The sequence below is a fragment of the Bos javanicus genome, chromosome 15 (genome assembly GCF_032452875.1).
Source record: "Bos javanicus breed banteng chromosome 15, ARS-OSU_banteng_1.0, whole genome shotgun sequence".
Taxonomy (NCBI): Eukaryota; Metazoa; Chordata; class Mammalia; order Artiodactyla; family Bovidae; genus Bos; species Bos javanicus.
Window position 1 is genome coordinate 79,249,367 of NC_083882.1, and position 18,674 is coordinate 79,268,040.

At 38.3% G+C, this 18,674-nt stretch overlaps 1 protein-coding gene and 1 pseudogene across 1 annotated transcript; both read left to right on the forward strand.

The window, feature by feature from the left end:
* Positions 1-2,895: 2,895 nt before the first annotated feature.
* Positions 2,896-7,221, forward strand: LOC133261076 (olfactory receptor 5M3-like). Its single transcript, XM_061439649.1, has 2 exons — positions 2,896-3,834; positions 7,129-7,221. Exons 1-2 carry the CDS (start codon positions 2,896-2,898, stop codon positions 7,219-7,221), a joined length of 1,032 nt encoding a protein of 343 aa, XP_061295633.1.
* An 8,871-nt stretch (positions 7,222-16,092) lies between these two features.
* On the forward strand, positions 16,093-17,021 carry LOC133261454 (olfactory receptor 5M3-like; annotated as a pseudogene).
* The last annotated feature ends 1,653 nt before the right edge of the window (positions 17,022-18,674 follow it).

Sequence of the window (18,674 nt, forward strand, 5' to 3'; positions counted from 1 at the left end):
TGGAGAACTGTGTAGCGGGTCCTTAAAAAACTGGAAATAGAACTGCTTTATGACCCAGGAATCCCACTGCTGGGCATACACATCGAGGGAACCAGAATTTAAAAGAGACACATGTACTCCAGTGTTCATTGCAACACTGTTTACAATAGCCAGGACATGGAAGCAACCTAGATGTCCATAGGCAGATGAATGGATAAGCAAGCTGTGGTACATATACACAATGGCATATTACTCAGTTATTAAAAAGAATGCATTTGAATCAGTTCTAATGAGGTGGATGAAACTATAGCCCATTATACAGAGTGAAGTAAGTCAGAAGGAAAAACACCAATACAGCATATTAAGGTATATATATGGAATTTAGAAAGTTGGTAACAATGACCCTATATGCAAGACAGCAAAAGAGACAAAGATGTAAAGAACAGACTTTTGGACTCTGTGGGAGAAGGCGAGGGTGGGGTAATTTGAGAGAATAGCATTGAAACATATATATTATCATATGTGAAACAGATCACCAGTACAGGTTTGATGCATGAGACAGGGTGCTCAGGGCTGCTGCACTTGGATGAGCCGGAGGGATGGGATGGGGAGGGAGGTGGGAGGGGGGGTTCAGGATGGGGGGACACATGTACCCATGGCTGATTCATGTCAACATATGGCAAAACCCACTACAATATTGTAAAGTAATTAGCCTCCAATTAAAATAAATTAAATTTTTTTAAGAAAAGAAAACCTGTTTTCTTAAGTGATCTTTAACTTACAGGAGTCTTCCATATACTTTTTACCAGCAGTTGCTAGTGGGATTAAGAATTTAGTCACTTAACTTGTACCTTTACTGTGTCCCTATCATGTCCCATGTTAAGCCTGCATGCAGCAGTTGCTATTTCTCCAGATAACTCATTTAGTGAAAAGGTTATGTACCAAAGAAATTACTTCATCTCCACCGATTCGTGCAAGCTCTTAGAGAAATGGTATCAACCTACAAATAATATGAATTTTGCCTGCATCTAAGTAGAAGAACCACTGATATTCTTTGTAAAGACAGCTTTTCCCCAATAGGTAAGTAACTTTATTTATTTATAACCATAAAAACCCTACTTACTTATTTATGCAATCATGTGAATTACTAGAATTACACTTCTGATTTATAAATGGAATTTATAGATCAAAACAGAAAATGCAAATTACCTAAAAGGGTGGAGATCTACTATTTTATGTACTGTTACTTATATAATTCTTTCGGTCATGAAGATGGATGATAAAGAATAAAAATATATTGAATATAGCAACCTTCACCTCTTGACTGATAGCTAACATTCCATAAGGGCTAACTTTGCAGTAGGCCCAATACTTTGAATATTGCATATTTTACCTTGTGTAATCCTCAAAATAATCCTACCCATTGATAAAATACATTTTGAAGTAGAAGAAAATGAAGCTCGGAAATATTAAGAAACATTGTCCAGTGTGCTTGAATCAAAATTGCTAAATCCAGAATGTGTACTCAACAAGCTGATTGTATAGCCTATGTTTTTAATGGTAAACTATACTGCCCATATTTCTTTCCTTTTGTACAAAGTTTGAGAGCTATATTGTTTTCCATTCTGTGAGAGACAGAATACTACATGATTGGTTTGGGAGTTAAATGAGCTAATATTTTAAAGATCTTAGGTCAGAGCTTTACATAAAAGATATCTTGACCTCGGTGCTTTATAAACATTAACCCATTTAACCTGATACCTACCCAATGCCATTCTGTTCTTCGTTAGATATGGATTAAAAACATGGAGTGCCAAGATTAAATGGAGACAGACTGAATTATAACCTGATGTTAAGAAATAAATTTCCCTGCCATATCAATAAACAAAGAATGTCACATTGACTCATAATTGAATTCCTCCAAAGGTGAGTCATGGAGTGCTGAGAGAACTCAGTTCACTTCAGTTCAGTCGCTCAGTCATGTCCGACTCTTTGCAACCTTATGGATTTACCTAGTCCATGAAGTTCTCCAGGCCAGAATACTGGAGTGGGTGGACTTTCCCTTCTCCAGGAGATCTTCCCAACACAGGGATTGAACCCAGGTCTCCCACATTGCAGATTCTTTACCAGCTGAGCCACAAGGGAAGCCCTTAAAGACTAAGTCAGTACTATAATCTAGATCTTGATCCAGCAGTGTTGCTCCTGGGCAGACAGTTAAAAGAAGATTGAATTAAAGTAACTAGCCACTACTCTCAGTTCTTTCCCCAAATTTCCTCCTTTTTTTTTGACAGTCAATTCACTGATGGCTAGGTTGTCTGTCTTTTCTTTTCTTTTCTCCATCTCCTACTCTTGTTAGAATGTCTATCGTTATCTTCTGTACTTCAAAAACACTTTAGCTGAGCATTCTATTTTATTTATATTTCTTTCCACTAGTAGTCTATAGTGCAATCATTTATATAGGCTAAGGGGGAAATCAGAGAAGGCAATGGCACCCCACTCCAGTACTCTTGCCTGGAAAATCCCATAGATAGAAGAGTCTGGTGGGCTATAGTCCCTGGAGTTCTAAAGAGTCAGATACAACTGAATACACACACACATACACACTTGGACATTTGGACAATTACAATTTTTAGGAATAGCATGTTTCAATCACATTTTGTACAACTCTTATGTAAGTGGGTCAGTGGACTTTATTTGTCAATGTAGATACCTTCAGGCAGCTTGTTAAACAGCAGGTGCTCAGAAAAAAATTGCTGGAAAAGACTGTCAAAATGAAGCCATAGTTATTTAATTAAAAAATAAATAAAAGGGAGCATGAATAAAATATAAATTGATAATAATCAACATTTGGTTTTAAATTTATTTACTAAAAGTTATCACAGAAGTTGTATAGAATATTGACTTAGAGAAGAGAAAATGCTCAACTTCACGGATGTGACAGAGTTTATTCTTTTGGGACTAACCAGTCATCGGGAACGGCAAGTTCTTTTGTTCGTCATTTTCCTGCTGGTCTACACGATCACCATGGTGGGTAATATCGGCATGATCCTGTTAATTAAGGTCAGTCCACAACTCAGCAGCCCCATGTACTTTTTTTTGAGTCATTTGTCATTTGTTGATGTGTGGTTTTCCTCCAATGTCACTCCTAAAATGCTGGAAAACCTGTTATCAGAGACAAAAACGATTTCTTACGCTGGCTGTTTGGTACAGTGTTTCTTTTTTATTGCTCTTGTTCCTGTAGAAGTTTTTATTCTTCCTGTGATGGCCTTTGACAGATACATGGCCATTGGGAACCCTTTGCTCTACGGCAGCAAAATGTCAAGGGTTGTCTGTATCCGACTGATTTCTTTCCCTTATGTGTATGGTTTTCTGATTAGTCTGGTATCAACATTATGGACCTATGGCTTGTACTTCTGTGGGAAGATTGAGATCAACCACTTCTACTGTGCGGACCCACCTCTCATCAAAATGGCTTGTGCTGGAACCTTTGTAAAAGAATATATGATGATCATACTCGCCAGCATTAACTTCATATATTCTCTAACTGTAGTTATCATATCTTACCTGTTCATTCTCATTGCCATTCTACGGATGAACTCGGCGGAAGGGAGGCACAAGGCCTTTTCCACCTGTGGGTCCCATTTGACAGCTGTCGTCATGTTCTATGGAACCCTTATTTTCATGTATCTCAGACGTCCCACAGAGGAGTCTGTGGAGCAGGGGAAGGTGGTGGCTGTGTTTTACACCACGGTGATCCCCATGTTGAACCCCATGATCTACAGTCTGAGGAACAAAGATGTGAAAGAAGCCATGAACATAGTGATTGGAAGAATTTTAACAAGTCAAAATAAAGTTGTATTACATTTGTCAGACATGACTGAAGTGACTTAGCAGCAGCAGCAGCATTCTTTCATATGTGTCAACAGATCATTGCTCAGTACATAGCTGAAGATATTGTGCATAGAAAGAAAATCAAGAGGAAGACTAAAATTCAGAGAAAGAAGTAGATTGACCCATTCATGTTTATATAAGTAATCAAATGACTTAAATTTAGTAAATAAATTAATACAATATGTTATTTGACCCTAAGTTCACAGGTCTAGTCATTGAAGTGGTTCACACTCTCAGCTAGAATGAGATGATTTTATTTTATTTTTTTAATTCTAAAATGCAGTGGGTGAGTTTAGGAAAGGCTTATCAATTCACCTATTTAGAGGTTAATTTGGGTGCAGAAAAATAACATTTTGTTTAGTTTTCTAGGCTGAGTGTATAAAAATTGTGGCTTTGCTAATGGTTTTGAGCTTGTGTGATATTTAATGCTACTTTCAGTGTGAGACGTGGATCTATTCAGAGCCTTCTGCTTTGAAAACAGGAACCATATTGTATTTCATCTTTTTTCAGTTTTTTTGGTGTTCACAACACAGAGTAGAGTAAGTGTTTCTCTTTACTGATTCCCAGAACATCCATATTCTAACTCTAAGGCCAACAGGGACCAGGCTGCACACATCTCATGGACCCCAGCTAGCGTCTTCATTCTCACTGAAAAGTGAGTGGAATTAGTGAATTTCTCATGCTGAAAGCACAGTTCTCCAAATTCCACTTAAAAAGTTAAATCGATATTCCTATGGAATATTTTGCCTATTTTTGACCAAATAATTATTCAAAATATTAAAATATTTTAAAATAATATTTGCATTGAAAGAAATAAAAATTTTGTTGTGGTCTACTTGCTATTAACAATGACATGAGATATATATACGTGTGTGTGTGTGTGTGTGTGTCCATGTGTACATACATATAATATTAACATAATTTAGTTTGTCTCATAATTCAAGAGATAAATTTTGTCAATACAAGTATGAGGCAACAACTTTAAAATTTGGTTTTCTCTAAAGTTTCTATGTCCTCTAATATAAATAAATAATTTAAACCTACTGAAATGTCACTTGTGCATTTAATTTATATATTTAAGTAATCACAAAATTAGCTGCAAAGATATCAGTTTAAAATTACACTGATGTACTATGCAAACAAACCTTGTTTGTATAAGTGGATATTTTTATTTACCTCTGGAAAAGCAAAAATGCGTATGAACTCATTTCCACATACATTTAGGTCATCATGAGTGGTATTTTACAGATCTTTGCATATTAAAGTTGCTAATTTTGATTAAATCATATTAATATTTCTGTGACTAGAGTTGGAAAACTTAAACCCCTTAAACACGTTAAGATGTTACACAGTTAATGTTACTTTCCAAGTGAGTTAAACGTAATTTCTTTTAGCAGTAAGAAGACCCTGTGTTTATCATTTGTTGCAAAGCTCTCAATATATCAAATTTGTTGCTGATTATTCATTTCAGTTCATTTGCTCAGTGATGTCCGAATCTTTGCGACCCCATGCATCACAGCACCAGGCCTCCCTGCCCATCACCAACTCCCAGAGTTCACCCAGACTCACGTCCATCGAGTCAGTGATGCCATCCAGCCATCTCATCCTCTGGCACCCCCTTCTCCTCCTGCCCTCTATACCTCCCAGCATCAGAGTCTTTTCCAATGAGTCAACTCTTCATATGAGGTGGCCAAAGTACTGAGTTTCAGCTTTAGCATGATTCCGTCCAAAGAAATCCCAGGGCTGATCTCCTTCAGAATGGACTGGTTGGATCTCCTTGCAGTCCTAGGGACTCTCAAGAGTCTTCTCCAACACCACAGTTCAAAAGGATCAATTCTTTGGCACTCAGCTTTCTTCACAGTCCAACTCTCGCATCCATACATGACCACTGGAAAAACCATAGCCTTGACTAGATGGACATTTGTTGGCAAAGTAATGTCTCTGCTTTTCAATATGCTATCTAGGTTGCTCATAACTTTTCTTCGAAGGAGTAAGCATCTTTTAATTTCATGGCTGCAGTCACCATCTGCAGTGATTTTGGAGCCCAGAAAAATAAAGTCTGACACTGTTTTCCCATCTGTTTCCCATGATGTGATGGGACCAGATGCCATGATCTTCATTTTCTGAATGTTGAGCTTTAAGCCAACTTTTTCACTCTCCACTTTCACTTTCATCAAGAGGCTTTTTAGTTCCTCTTCACTTTCTGCCATAAGGGTCGTGTCATCTGCGTATCTGAGGTTATTGATATTTCTCCAGGCAATCTTGGTTCCAGCTTGTGCTTCTTCCAGCACAGCGTTTCTCATGATGTATTCTGCATATAAGTTAAATAAGCAGGGTGACAATATACAGCCTTGACGTACTCCTTTTCCTATTTGGAACCAGTCTGTTGTTCCATGTCCAGTTCTAACTGTTGCTTCCTGACCTGCATACAAATTTCTCAAGAGGCAGGTCAGGTCGTCTGGTATTCCCATCTCTTTCAGAATTTTCCACAGTTTATTGTGATCCACACAGTCAAAGGCTTTGGCATAGTCAATAAAGCAGAAATAGATGTTTTTCTGGAACTCTCTTGCTTTTTCCATGACCCAGCGGTTGTTGACAATTTGATCTCTGGTTCCTCTGCCTTTTCTAAAACCAGCTTGAACATCAGAAATTTCACGGTTCACATATTGCTTATTATTAATACATTTTAAAATATATTTTAAAGCCTTTAATTCTATATTAGTAAATGGATTTGGACTACCTTTGTTACCTCTTTTTTTTTTTTTTTCCTTTCAAAAATGTACCATGTTCCCTACTTTTTTTTGGAGAGTTGGTTTAGTGTTACATGAAAAATGATGATGTAAAGTCAATGTTAAATATTGTTACTGATTTTGCAAATTTCAAGTTAATTTGTGGGTGACCTTGAGCCACCTCCCTGATAGCTCAGTTGCTAAAGAATCTGCCTTCAAGGCAGGAGACCCTGGTTCAATTCATGGGTCAGGACGATCCACTGGAGTAGGGATAGGCTACCCACTCCAGTATTTTTGGGCTTTCCTTGTGGCTCAGCTGGTAAAGAATCAGCCTGCAATGCGGGAGAACTGGGTTCAATCCCTGGGTTTTGAAGATCCCCTGGCAAAGGGAAAGGCTATCCACTCCAGTACTATGGCCTGGAGAATTCCATGTACTGTATAGTCCATGGGGTTGCAAAGAGTTGGACATGACTGAGAAACTTACACTTTGAGCCACTTATTTTTGTGTGTTCATCCAATGTATTTGTAGACTGTAGCATCTGATCTCGAGATCTTTCTGGCTCATAACTTCCATGAGTCTGGATACTTTAGCAGAACTTACAGCAATTTTGCCACTTTCTGAATATTTGGGATAGCTTTGTAAAATAGATCTTATGGTTACATTCATTTCTACATGTATCAAACTCATTATACTTAAGCTCTCTGATGTAAGTTGTATTTATCTCTCTCTGGCTCTCTCTTCCTTGTTCTCTCCTTCTCTAATACAGACAAACACACAGAAACACATACACACATATCACATTTTATTCTTTTCAAATTTACATTTTTCTTGAGAGAATGCATATTGCATTGTGATAACCTGGTACAAATGTGTTGACATGAGTCACTTTCTCCATAATAACTGAGAAGAAATTCAGGAGTCCTGAGTACTTGGGCACTGAAGTTATAATCTCCAGCTCTTCTCTCACAGGTTCCTGAAACTCTATTAGCCATTTTATTTGAAAATACAAAGATAAGACTTTATTTAAAGTATTCTTAGGCTAAATAGGCTCCAAGTTTCCTGGTAGAATCCCATGTAATACTCTAATGGAAGCCTATTCCATCATCCAAAATATATAAGAATTCTTACAGATGTAACCCCCTGAAAAATTGAATCACAACCAAAATCTGAGTTCCACAGCTGCCTAGGATGAATGTGTGCATTTTGGAGTGTGTGCTAGTTGAGTGGGGAAATGTGGGGTGGGATTTGTGGAGATGGATATGTAGGATATCTATTACATACTCTGTGTGCCTCTGGGTATGTGTCCCCATGTGAATGAACAGGATAGAAATATACACCTTATATATTCTCCACATGATACCCTCCCCATGACCTAGGAAAACACTTTGTATTAAATAAGTAAAAAGGATGCAAGAAGGAGTAAACACTGTGTCATGTCTCAGATTGTCCATAGTTTTGAAACAGACACCTGTGATACAATGTAATAAGAACTCTATAAGCAACAAGAACTAAATGCTAAGAAAATTCAGGGGAGGAGATTATTAATTTTATATAGGGAACCTCAAAGAAACAGATAAGGCTGTTTTTGCAAGAATCACATAGCTACACCTTAAGTCATCTTCTTTGTGACCTGGATGTAGAATCATAAGACTCAGTGACTTGCTCTGTGGCAGTTGCCCTGCCTAGATTTCTCTGTGTTAAAGGACTGGTCCTCATCCACACACTGAGAACCACGTTTGTACCTTAAGACACAGAGGAATCCCATGAGGCTATTTCATGTCTTATGGAGACTGGCTTAAAAAATCAAACTAAATAAAATATTTGAGGGCATAAACAGTTAATTTGCAATTGAAAAAAAATTCTGCGCTCAGAGGTAGGTTACTGTTTAAGATGCTAGTCCCCAGATTTCTATGGGGAGTAGACTCCTAGCCCTGGGGAGCACAAGGATTCTCTCAAGACAGCACTTTTTCTCTGAAGATCCACATACAGCACTGATTCACAAAAGCTTAGTGAGCACTCTTCAATTCCAAAATATGGCTTCATTGTAAGCATGAAGCTTTTCAATCTTATTCTGAGATGTATCTAGGTATTACTCAGATATGTGCCTTTCTTACCTGTATAGTTCACCTATTGAAAACATGATAATTTCCCACTTATTTTACTGAAAAAATATTTCTTGTGCATGTACCATGTGGCCAGTGTTGTTATAGGTCCTGGGGCAGGGCCATGAGCAAGGCCCTCTCATCAAAATTTATTGCAATGGAAGAAGAATGGGTTTGGAGGACAAGCAGCAATGTCCTCCACAGATCATAAGCTGGAATAGGCTACTGTTAAAGCAACTGAAGGGGAGGCAGTGTGAGTGCAGTATCCTGATCTGGCCAGGAAAGGAAACAAGTTTGAGAGGGGGGCATGAATCCCTAGGCAACTCAAATGCATGCATCATTAAAACTATCCATAATTTTTAGGCTGTACAAAGAACACATTTATATTTCCCAAGTTCATAACATTGTTGTAGAACACTGAAAATACATCAGTAATACAGAGGCAATGACACTCTTTGAGGTCAGGACTTGAGTTTTGCTTTGCCCTATGAAGAGTTACTAATATTTATTGGGCAATAGAATGGGATGATTAACAGTACAACTCTGGAATCAGGATTGTCCCTGATTCACTGAAAGTGTGACCTTGACCAAGTCACTGAACTTCTCTAAGACTAATTTTTTGGTCTGAAATGGATAATAATAATGATTACCTCAGGAGGTAGTTATAAGAATTAAAATACCATAATGTCTGTCATGGGCTAACTGTAATAAATGCTTTGTTGTGGCTGTGATTAAGTTTCTAGATCTCCTTGTTTATAAAATGAGGGAGTTGGAAAGGATACATTCTTCATGCTTTGAAAAATGCATTTTGAAGATACATTTTTCATGCATTATATTATATGCCATAATTTTGGTTATAAGGAGTAATATTCACTTCATCTTTCACTGGAAAATTCAAGTGGCACAGACTGAGAAGCCCAGAGCATGGGCTTGGCTTATGCAGGATGACCGACATCATCGCAGAGCTGAGTGTGATACAAATCCAAACAAAGTATGTTATTTGATCCCAGGACACTTTCAAAATAACTTGAATTTGGGAGAAAGTAAAATTATCCAAATCTGTTACTAAAAGTAGGAAAACCAAGAGCTGACTCTTCCTCAGAGATTCCTAGGGAAATTTCTAGGGAAAATTTCTTAATTGCTTCATTCTTTTTTTTTCCCTAAGACAAGCATTTAAAGGAAATTTCTCTTGTGGATTTCCAGTTTCTCTTTTGCACATTGCCATCTCTTATATAGCAGTTTGTTTTGAATTCTGCATCTTTACTGGGAATGCTTCCCTTTATTCTGAGGTTGGTATACAAATGTATCTATCTAGAGCTGCAAGAGGAAGACTGTGCCTTAGTTTTTATTTATTTATTTATAATTATACTTAATTATTCCATATATGTTATCCTTGCCTGGAGGTGTATATTTGTGTGTTTGTCAAAGAGAGAGACAGAGGAAATTTTTTGCAGAGGTTTGATTACTTGACTGTTACAAACTATTGATGCAAGCTATTATTGACAGTGTATTTATTACATATTGATGTGCAATGTCTCTTTTAATATGCACAATATTATATATTAGTTAATATTATGTCATATTAAACATTATATATTATATATATCATATTAATATTTTATCATATTAAACATGCTGTTGCTGCTAAGTCACTTTAGTCGTTTCCGACTCTGTGTGACCCCATAGACAGCAGCCCACCAGGCTCCCCAGTCCCTGGGATTCTCCAGGCAAGAACACTGGAGTGGGTTGCCGTTTCCTTCTCCAATGATGAAAGTGAAAAGTGAAAGCGAAGCCGCTCGGTTGTGTCCAACTCACAGCGACCCTAGGGACTGCAGCACCAGGCTCCTCCGTCCATAGGATTTTCCAGGTAAGAGTACTGGAGTGGGGTGCCATTGCCTTCTCCATATTAAACATAGAGAAAGGCAAAACAAAATATTAATTAAAATTGCCCAAGTTCATAAATTAAGTCATGGAACCAAAATTCAAAATCTCACAATAGAGACAGAATTCTTTAAATGTAATACTTAATGTTTCCTCCTTCTTGGCTTTGGGGAAAAAACAATCCACATTTATACATAACTGAATTTGAAACACAGATAAATGCAATATGGGAGGTTTTGTGTCCGTAAGTTTGCCTGGAGATGGTGAGGAAAACCATCTAAGTGCTTCTAAGTTCTCCAGACTCTTCACTTTTTTTCCGAACCTCATCCCTCCTAAGATCAGACCTGATCACTCCAGTTTCCCTGTGAGTTCGCCAAAGGTAGCAATTATCAGACTAACCAGCACTCAGAATTTCATGTATTTAGCTTTTGCAAAGTACTAACATCACTACCTTTTCATGTCGCTGCTTGTTTTTCCTGTTATAAGTTGTGTCCAACTCTTTGTGACCCCATGGGCTGTAGCATGCCAGGCTCCTCTATCCTCTACTATCTCTTGGAGAGTTTGCTCAAATTCACGTCCACTGAGTCTCTGATGTTATCTAACTTTCTCATCCTCTATCATCCCCTTCTCCTTCTGAGCTCAATCTTTCCCAGCATCAGGATCTTTTCCAATGAGTCCACTCTTTGCATTAAGTGTCCAGAGTTAAATGTCCAGCTTCAGCTTCAGCATCAGTCCATCCAATGAATGTTCAAGATGAATTTCCTTTAGGATGGAATGGTTTGATCTGTTTTTTATATATATATTTTTTCCCTAGATCATCCTTGATACCACACAATTAGATCTGACTTGCCAAATAAACTGTTCTTTATTGCTTTTCCTTTAAAATTACATTAGTGTAGGGACATCCCTAGTGGTCTTGTGGTTAATACACTACACTCCCAATTCAGGGGACACAGGTTACATCCCTCCTCAGGGAACGAAGATCGAACACTGCACGCTGAGTGGCACATGAGGGTGAACACCACTAGCAGCCACGAGCACATTCTGTTGATTTAATACCAGGATGCCCTGCAGATACGTTTGCAATCCTTTTCAGGGATGAAACCTCTCCTTCACCTTTGTGTTTCCTCTATTATTTATGATGGTTTCTACAACTTATTTTCATCAATTTATCTTTGAATATGAAATTGCCAAACACTAAATATCCAGTGTTCTTGTTCAGGGTATTCAACTTGTTTTTCCAAAAATTAATATATTATCTTAAACTGTTTTAATAAACTAGCATTATTTGGTCAGTTTACAGATAAATCTGTAATCTGATTTTCTTCTTCCTGTTCCTGTTGGGCAAGTAAGTTCACAGGAAGCTCAAAATGACTCTTGAACACATTTGAGACAAATACAATCCTCCTTCAGTATCCAGCAGGGTTTGCTTCTCTCCCCAAGACACCAAACTCCTTAGAGATTCAAGTCTCTCCTACACAATGGCCTAGTGTTTGCATATAACCTATGCATACCTCCTGTATAATTCATCATCTCTAGAACAGGTATGAAATTGTAGTATTTAGTACATTATACAACTATAAAGATTAGCATTAATCTCTTTGTGTTACATATTTCTTGATCTGTAGCAAGTAACAGTGGAGGATATCTAGTTGATTATAATTGCATGTTAGACATGAAAGAGTCCTTAGCTAGGGAATATGCATAATGCTTGAATGTGAGGTTTGCCTCTTTATTTTGATGACTATTGTGACCAGGTTCAGTTCAGTTCAGTTCAGTCGCTCAGTCGTGTCCAACTCTTTGTGACCCCATCAGTCGCAGCATGCCTCCCTGTCCATCACCAACTCCCGGAGTTCACCCAGACTCACGTCCATCGAGTCAGTGATGCCATCCAGCCATCTCATTCTCTGGCGTCCCGTTCTCCTCCTGCCCCCTATCCCTCCCAGCATCAGAGTCTTTTCCAATGAGTCAACTCTTCGCATGAGGTGGCCAAAGTACTGGAGTTTCAGCTTTAGCATCATTCCCTCCAAAGAAATCCCAGGGCTGATCTCCTTCAGAATGGACTGGTTGGATCTCCTTGCAGTCCAAGGGACTCTCAAGAGGCTTCTCCAACACCACAGTTCAAAAGCATCAATTCTTCAGTGCTCAGCCTTCTTCACAGTCCAACTCTCACATCCATACATGACCACAGGAAAAACCATAGCCTTGACTAGACAAAACTTTGTTGGCAAACGAATGTCTCTGCTTTTGAATATGCTATCTAGGTTGGTCATAACTTTCCTTCCAAGGAGTAAGCATCTTTTAATTTCACGACTGCAGTCACGATCTGCAGTGATTTTGGCGCCCCAAAAAATAATGGCTGACACTGTTTCCACTGTTTCCCCATCTACTTACCATGAAGTGATGGGACCGGATGCCATGATCTTCGTTTTCTGAATGTTGAGCTTTAAGCCAACGTTTTTACTCTCCACTTTCACTTTCATCAAGAGACTTTTGAGTTCCTCTTCACTTTCTGCCATAAGGGTGGTATCATCTGCATATCTGAGGTTATTGATATTTCCCCTGGCAATCTTGATTCCAGCTTGTGCTTCTTACAGTCCAGCGTTTCTCATGATGTACTCTGCATATAAGTTAAATAAGCAGGGTGACAATATACAGCCTTGACGTACTCCTTTTTCTATGTGGAACCAGTCTGTTGTTCCATGTCCAGTTCTAACTGTTGCTTCCTGACCTGCATACAAATTTCTCAAGAGGCAGGTCAGGTGGTCTGGTATTCCCATCTCTTTCAGAATTTTACACAGTTTATTGTGATCCACACAGTCAAAGGCTTTGGCATAGTCAATAAAGCAGAAATAGATGTTTTTCTGGAACTCTCTTGCTTTTTCCATGATCCAGCAGATGTTGGCAATTTGGCTTTTTGTTCCTCTGCCTTTTCTAAAACCAGCTTGAGTATCAGGAAGTTCACGGTTCACGTATTCCTGAAGCCTGGCTTGGAGAATTTTGAGCATTAATTTACTAGCGTGTGAGATGGGTGCAATTGTGCAGTAGTTTGAGCATTCCTTGGCATTGCCTTTCTTTGAGATTAGAATGAAAATTGACCTTCGCCAGTCCTGTGGCCCCTGCTGAGTTTTCCAAATTTGCTGGCATATTGAGTGCAGCACTTTCACAGCATCATCTTTCAGGATTTGAAATAGCTCAACTGGAATTCCATCACCTCCACTAGCTTTGTTCATAGTGATGCTTTCTAAGGCCCACTTGACTTCACATTCCAGGATGTCTGGCTCTAGGTGAGTGACCACACCATCGTGATTATCTGGGTCGTAAAGATATTTTTTGTACAGTTCTTGTGTGTATTCTTGCCATCTCTTCTTAATATCTTCTGCTTCTGTTTGGCCCATACCATTTCTGTCCTTTATCGAGCCCATCTTTACATGAAATGTTGCCTTGGTATCTCTAATTTTCTTGAAGAGATCTCTAGTCTTTCCCATTCTGCTGTTTCCCTCTATTTCTTTGCATTGATCGCTGAAGAAGACTTTCTTATCTCTTCTTGCTATTCTTGGAACTCTGTATTCAGATGCTTATATCTTTCCTTTTCTCCTTTGCTTTTTGCTTCTCTTCTTTTCACAGCTATTTGTAAAGGCCTCCCCAGACAGCCATTTTGCTTTTTTGCATTTCTTTTCCATGGGGATGGTCTTGATCCCTGTCTCCTGTACAATGTCACGAACCTCATTCCATGGTTCATCTGGTACTCTATCCATCAGATCTAGGCCCTTAAATCTATTTCTCACTTCCATTGTATAATCATAAGGGATTTGATTTAGGTCATACCTTAATGGTCTAGTGGTTTTCCCTACTTTCTTCAATTTCAGTCTGAATTTGGCAATAAGGAGTTCATGGTCTGAGCCACAGTCAGCTCCTGGTCTTATTTTTGCTGACTGTATAGAGCTTCTCCATCTTTGGCTGCAAAGAATATAATCAATCTGATTTCGGTGTTGACCATCTGGTGATGTCCATGTATAGAGTCTTCTCTTGTGTTGTTGGAAGAGGGGGTTTGTTATGACCAGTGCATTTTCTTGGCAAAACTCTATTAGTCTTTGCCCTGTTTCATTCCATATTCCAAGGCCAAATTTGCCTGTTACTCCACGTGTTTCTTGACTTCCTATTTTTGCATTCCAGTCCCCTAAAATGAAAAGGAAATCTTTTTGGGGTGTTAGTTCTAAAAGGTCTTGTAGGTCTTCATAGAACCTTTCAACTTCAGCTTTTTCAGCATTACTGGTTGGGGCATAGACTCAGATTACTGTGACATTGAATGGTTTGCCTTGGAAACGAACACAGATCATTCTTTCGTTTTTGAGATTGCATCCAAGTACTGCATTTCGGACTCTTTTGTTGACCATGATAGCTACTCCATTTCTTCTGAGGGATTCCTGCCCGCAGTAGTAGATATAATGGTCATCTGAGTTAAATTCACCTATTCCCATCCATTTCAGTTCACTGATTCCTAGAATGTCTACATTCACTCTTGCCATCTCTTGTTTGACCACTTCCAATTTGCTTTGATTCATGGACCTGACATTCTAGGTTCCTATGCAATATTGCTCTTTACAGCATCGGACCTTGATTCTATCACCAGTCACATACACAGCTGGGTATTGTTTTTGCTTTGGCTCCATCCCTTCATTCTTTCTGGAGTTATTTCTCCACTGATCTCCAGTAGCATATTGGGCACCTACTGACCTGGGAAGTTTCTCTTTCAGTATCCTATCATTTTGCCTTTTCATACTGTTCATGGGGTTCTCAAGGCAAGAATACTGAAGTGGTTTGCCATTCCCTTCTCCAGTGGACTACATTCTGTCAAATCTCTCCACCATGACCCGCCCGTCTTGGGTTGCCCCACGGTCATGGCTTAGTTTCATTGAGTTAGACAAGGCTATGGTCCTAGTATGATTAGATTGACTAGTTTTCTGTGAGTATGGTTTCAATGTGTTTGCCCTCTGATGCCCTCTTGCAACACCTACTGTCTTACTTGGGTTTCTCTTACCTTGGGCGTGGGGTATCTCTTCATGGCTGTTCCAGCAAAGCACAGCCATTGCTCCTTACTTGGAAGAGGGGTATCTCCTCACTGCCGCCCATCCTGACCTTCAATGTGGGATAGCTCCTCTAGGCCTTAGTGTTAGAAACAAGGGATATTTAAAAAGTAGTTAATGGACAGTTGGCCAGTTACAAATTTTAGTACTAGTCTGGTTCAATCACATTTTATACAACTGCTATGTAATTAGAGTTGTGTATTTATCCATCTAGTATTCATAACTATCAGGGAGACTGTTACATAACAAGTGTTCAGACATGATTTGTTGAAAAGAATGGAATAACACATTCATAGATAATTAATAAAGTAAAAACTGAAGGGACATTAAAATATAAATTAGTAATAAATACTTGATTTTAAATTTGTTTCATTTTAATTATCACAAAGGCTTATAAATAATATTGACCAAGAACAGAGAAAATGCTCAACTTCATGGATGTGTCAGACTTTATTCTTTTGGGACTAACTGGTCATCGGAAATGGCAAGTTCTCTTGTTCGTCATTTTCCTGCTGGTCTACATGTTCACGGTGGTGGGTAACATCGGCATGATCCTGTTAAATAAGGTCAGTCCACAACTCAGCAGCCCCATGTACTTTTTTTGAGTCATTTATCATTTGTTGATATGTGGTTTTCCTCCAATGTCACTCCTAAAATGCTGGAAAACCTGTTATCAGAGACAAAAACGATTTCTTACGCTGACTGTTTGATACAGTGTTTCTTTTTTATTGCTCTTGTTCCTGTAGAAGTTTTTATTCTTGCTGTGATGGCCTTTGATAGATACATGGCCATTGGGAACCCTTTGCTGTATGGCAGCAAAATGTCAAGGGTTGTCTGAATCCAACTGATTTCTTTCCCTTATGTGTATGGTTTTCCGATTAGTCTGGCAGCAGCATTATGAACCTATGGCTTGTACTTCTGTGGGAAGATTTAGATCAACCACTTCTACTGTGTGGACCCACCTTTCATCAAATGGCCTGTGCTGGAACCTTTGCAAAAGAATATATGATGATCATACTCGCCGGCATTAACTTCATATATTCTCTAACAGTAGTTATCATATCTTACCATCCGTATCATTGCCATTCTATGGATGAACTCAGCGGAAGGGAGGCACAAGGCCTTTTCCACCTGTGGGTCCCATTTGACAGCTGTCGTCATGTTCTATGGAACCCTTATTTTCATGTATCTCAGACGTCCCACAGAGGAGTCTGTGGAGCAGGGGAAGATGGTGGCTGTGTTTTACACCACGGTGATCCCCATGTTGAACCCCATGATCTACAGTCTGAGGAACAGAGATGTGAAAGAGGCCATGAACAAAGTGATCGGCAGGACAGTTTTAACAAAGTAAAGTTGTGTTACTTTTGTTCTCTGCATTTCATCAATACTCATTTGTCAAAAGATTACTGCTTAGTACACAGCTTTAGAGAATTCACAAAAAGTAAGAACTTTACCCTTTACAAAAAAACAAGAAAAAATTAAAATTCAGAGGGAAAAAGTTAATTTTCTCTCATTGATTCAAGTAGTCAAGCTTAGCTAAAATTAATAAATTAATAAAGAAGACTATTTCAGCCCAAGTTCACAGGTATATTTATTGACATTGTTTATATCCTTTGTTAGAATAAAAAGATTTTGATTTTCTTATTCAAAAATGTAGTAATGAATTTAAGAAATATTTATCTATTTATCTATTAGACTACAATCTGAGGTAGAAGAAATAACAACATATTTCATTCAGTTCTCTAATGTAAGTGCATAAAGATGGTGGTCTTTTTAGTGGTTTTTATTTTCCTGCGGGGAAAGGAGAAGCACATGTGAATTCATTTCCACTGACTCACACGTGCATTATGAGCAACAAAGCTTTTTGCACATAAACAAATTGGGAATTTTGTTCAAATTATAATAACATCACTGGGTAGTTGAAAAACTTAAGCCTGATATTTAATGCCCTTTTCAATGTGAAAGGTGGGTCTGTTCAGAGACCTTTGTTTTGAAAATAAAAATACTATGATATGTAATCCTTTTCCAGCATTTTTGTATTTAAGAGACACAACAGCATAAGTGTCTCTCTTTTACTGGTTCTAATAGCTGCTGTGTGGCCAGACTGTGCACATGTCATGTACCCCAGCCAAAGTGCCGTCATTCTGAGAAGTAGGTAGAATTAGTGAATATGTCATTTTGCAAGTACAAAGCTACAGATTTCTCCTCACAAATTAAAGTAATATTCACATGGATTATTTTGCACATTTTTGACCTAAGCATGATATCAAATATTAATTTCTTTTTATTTGAAAGGAATATTGGTGCTCTCTTTTTTCTTAATAACATCCTGACTTAATAGTGTAAACATAATTTGGCTTCTCTCTTGTAGCTAGGTTCGTCTAGTACAGTGATGAGGCAACAAGTTTACAACTTGGACATCCATAATGTTTCTATGTCTTCTGATATAAATAAACAAATAAATATCCTGATATCTTGACACAGAAACACATAGGCACTGAAATGTCATTCACACATTAAGATCATGCATTTAAATCATCACAAAATGCATAATTTATCTACAGAGATGTAGATATAAAATAAGAATAATGTATAGGAGAACAAACATTTCTCTTTGTCCAGTGTTTTTTTTTAATTATTATATTAATATATTCATTGTTGGATATGTAGGATCTTCATTTCTGTGAGGGCTTTTCTCTAGCTGTGGCCAGTGGAGGGAATCACTAGTTGCATAGGCTGATCTCTAGTTACGGTTCATGGGCTTTACATTGCAGTAGCATCTCCTGTTGCCCAGCGCAGGTTCTAGAATGTGTGGACTTCAATGGTTTTGGCACATGGGCTCAAGAGTTGTGGCTCCCAGGCTCAATAGTTGTAGCATTTGGGTTTAACTGCTCCATGGCAGGTGGGATCTTCCTGGATCAGGGATCAACCTGTGTTTCCTGCACTGGCAGGTGGATTCTTTACAATGAGCCATCAGGGAAGTCCTCTTTGTCCAACATGAGTT

Coding starts and splice junctions, on each gene's coding strand:
- LOC133261076 (XM_061439649.1), top strand. CDS start 2,896: ATGCTCAACTTCACGGATGTGACAGAGTTTATTCTTTTGGGACTAACC. Junction 3,835..7,128: donor TAACAAGTCAAAATAAAGTT/GTATTACATTTG, acceptor ATGTATTTGTAG/ACTGTAGCATCTGATCTCGA.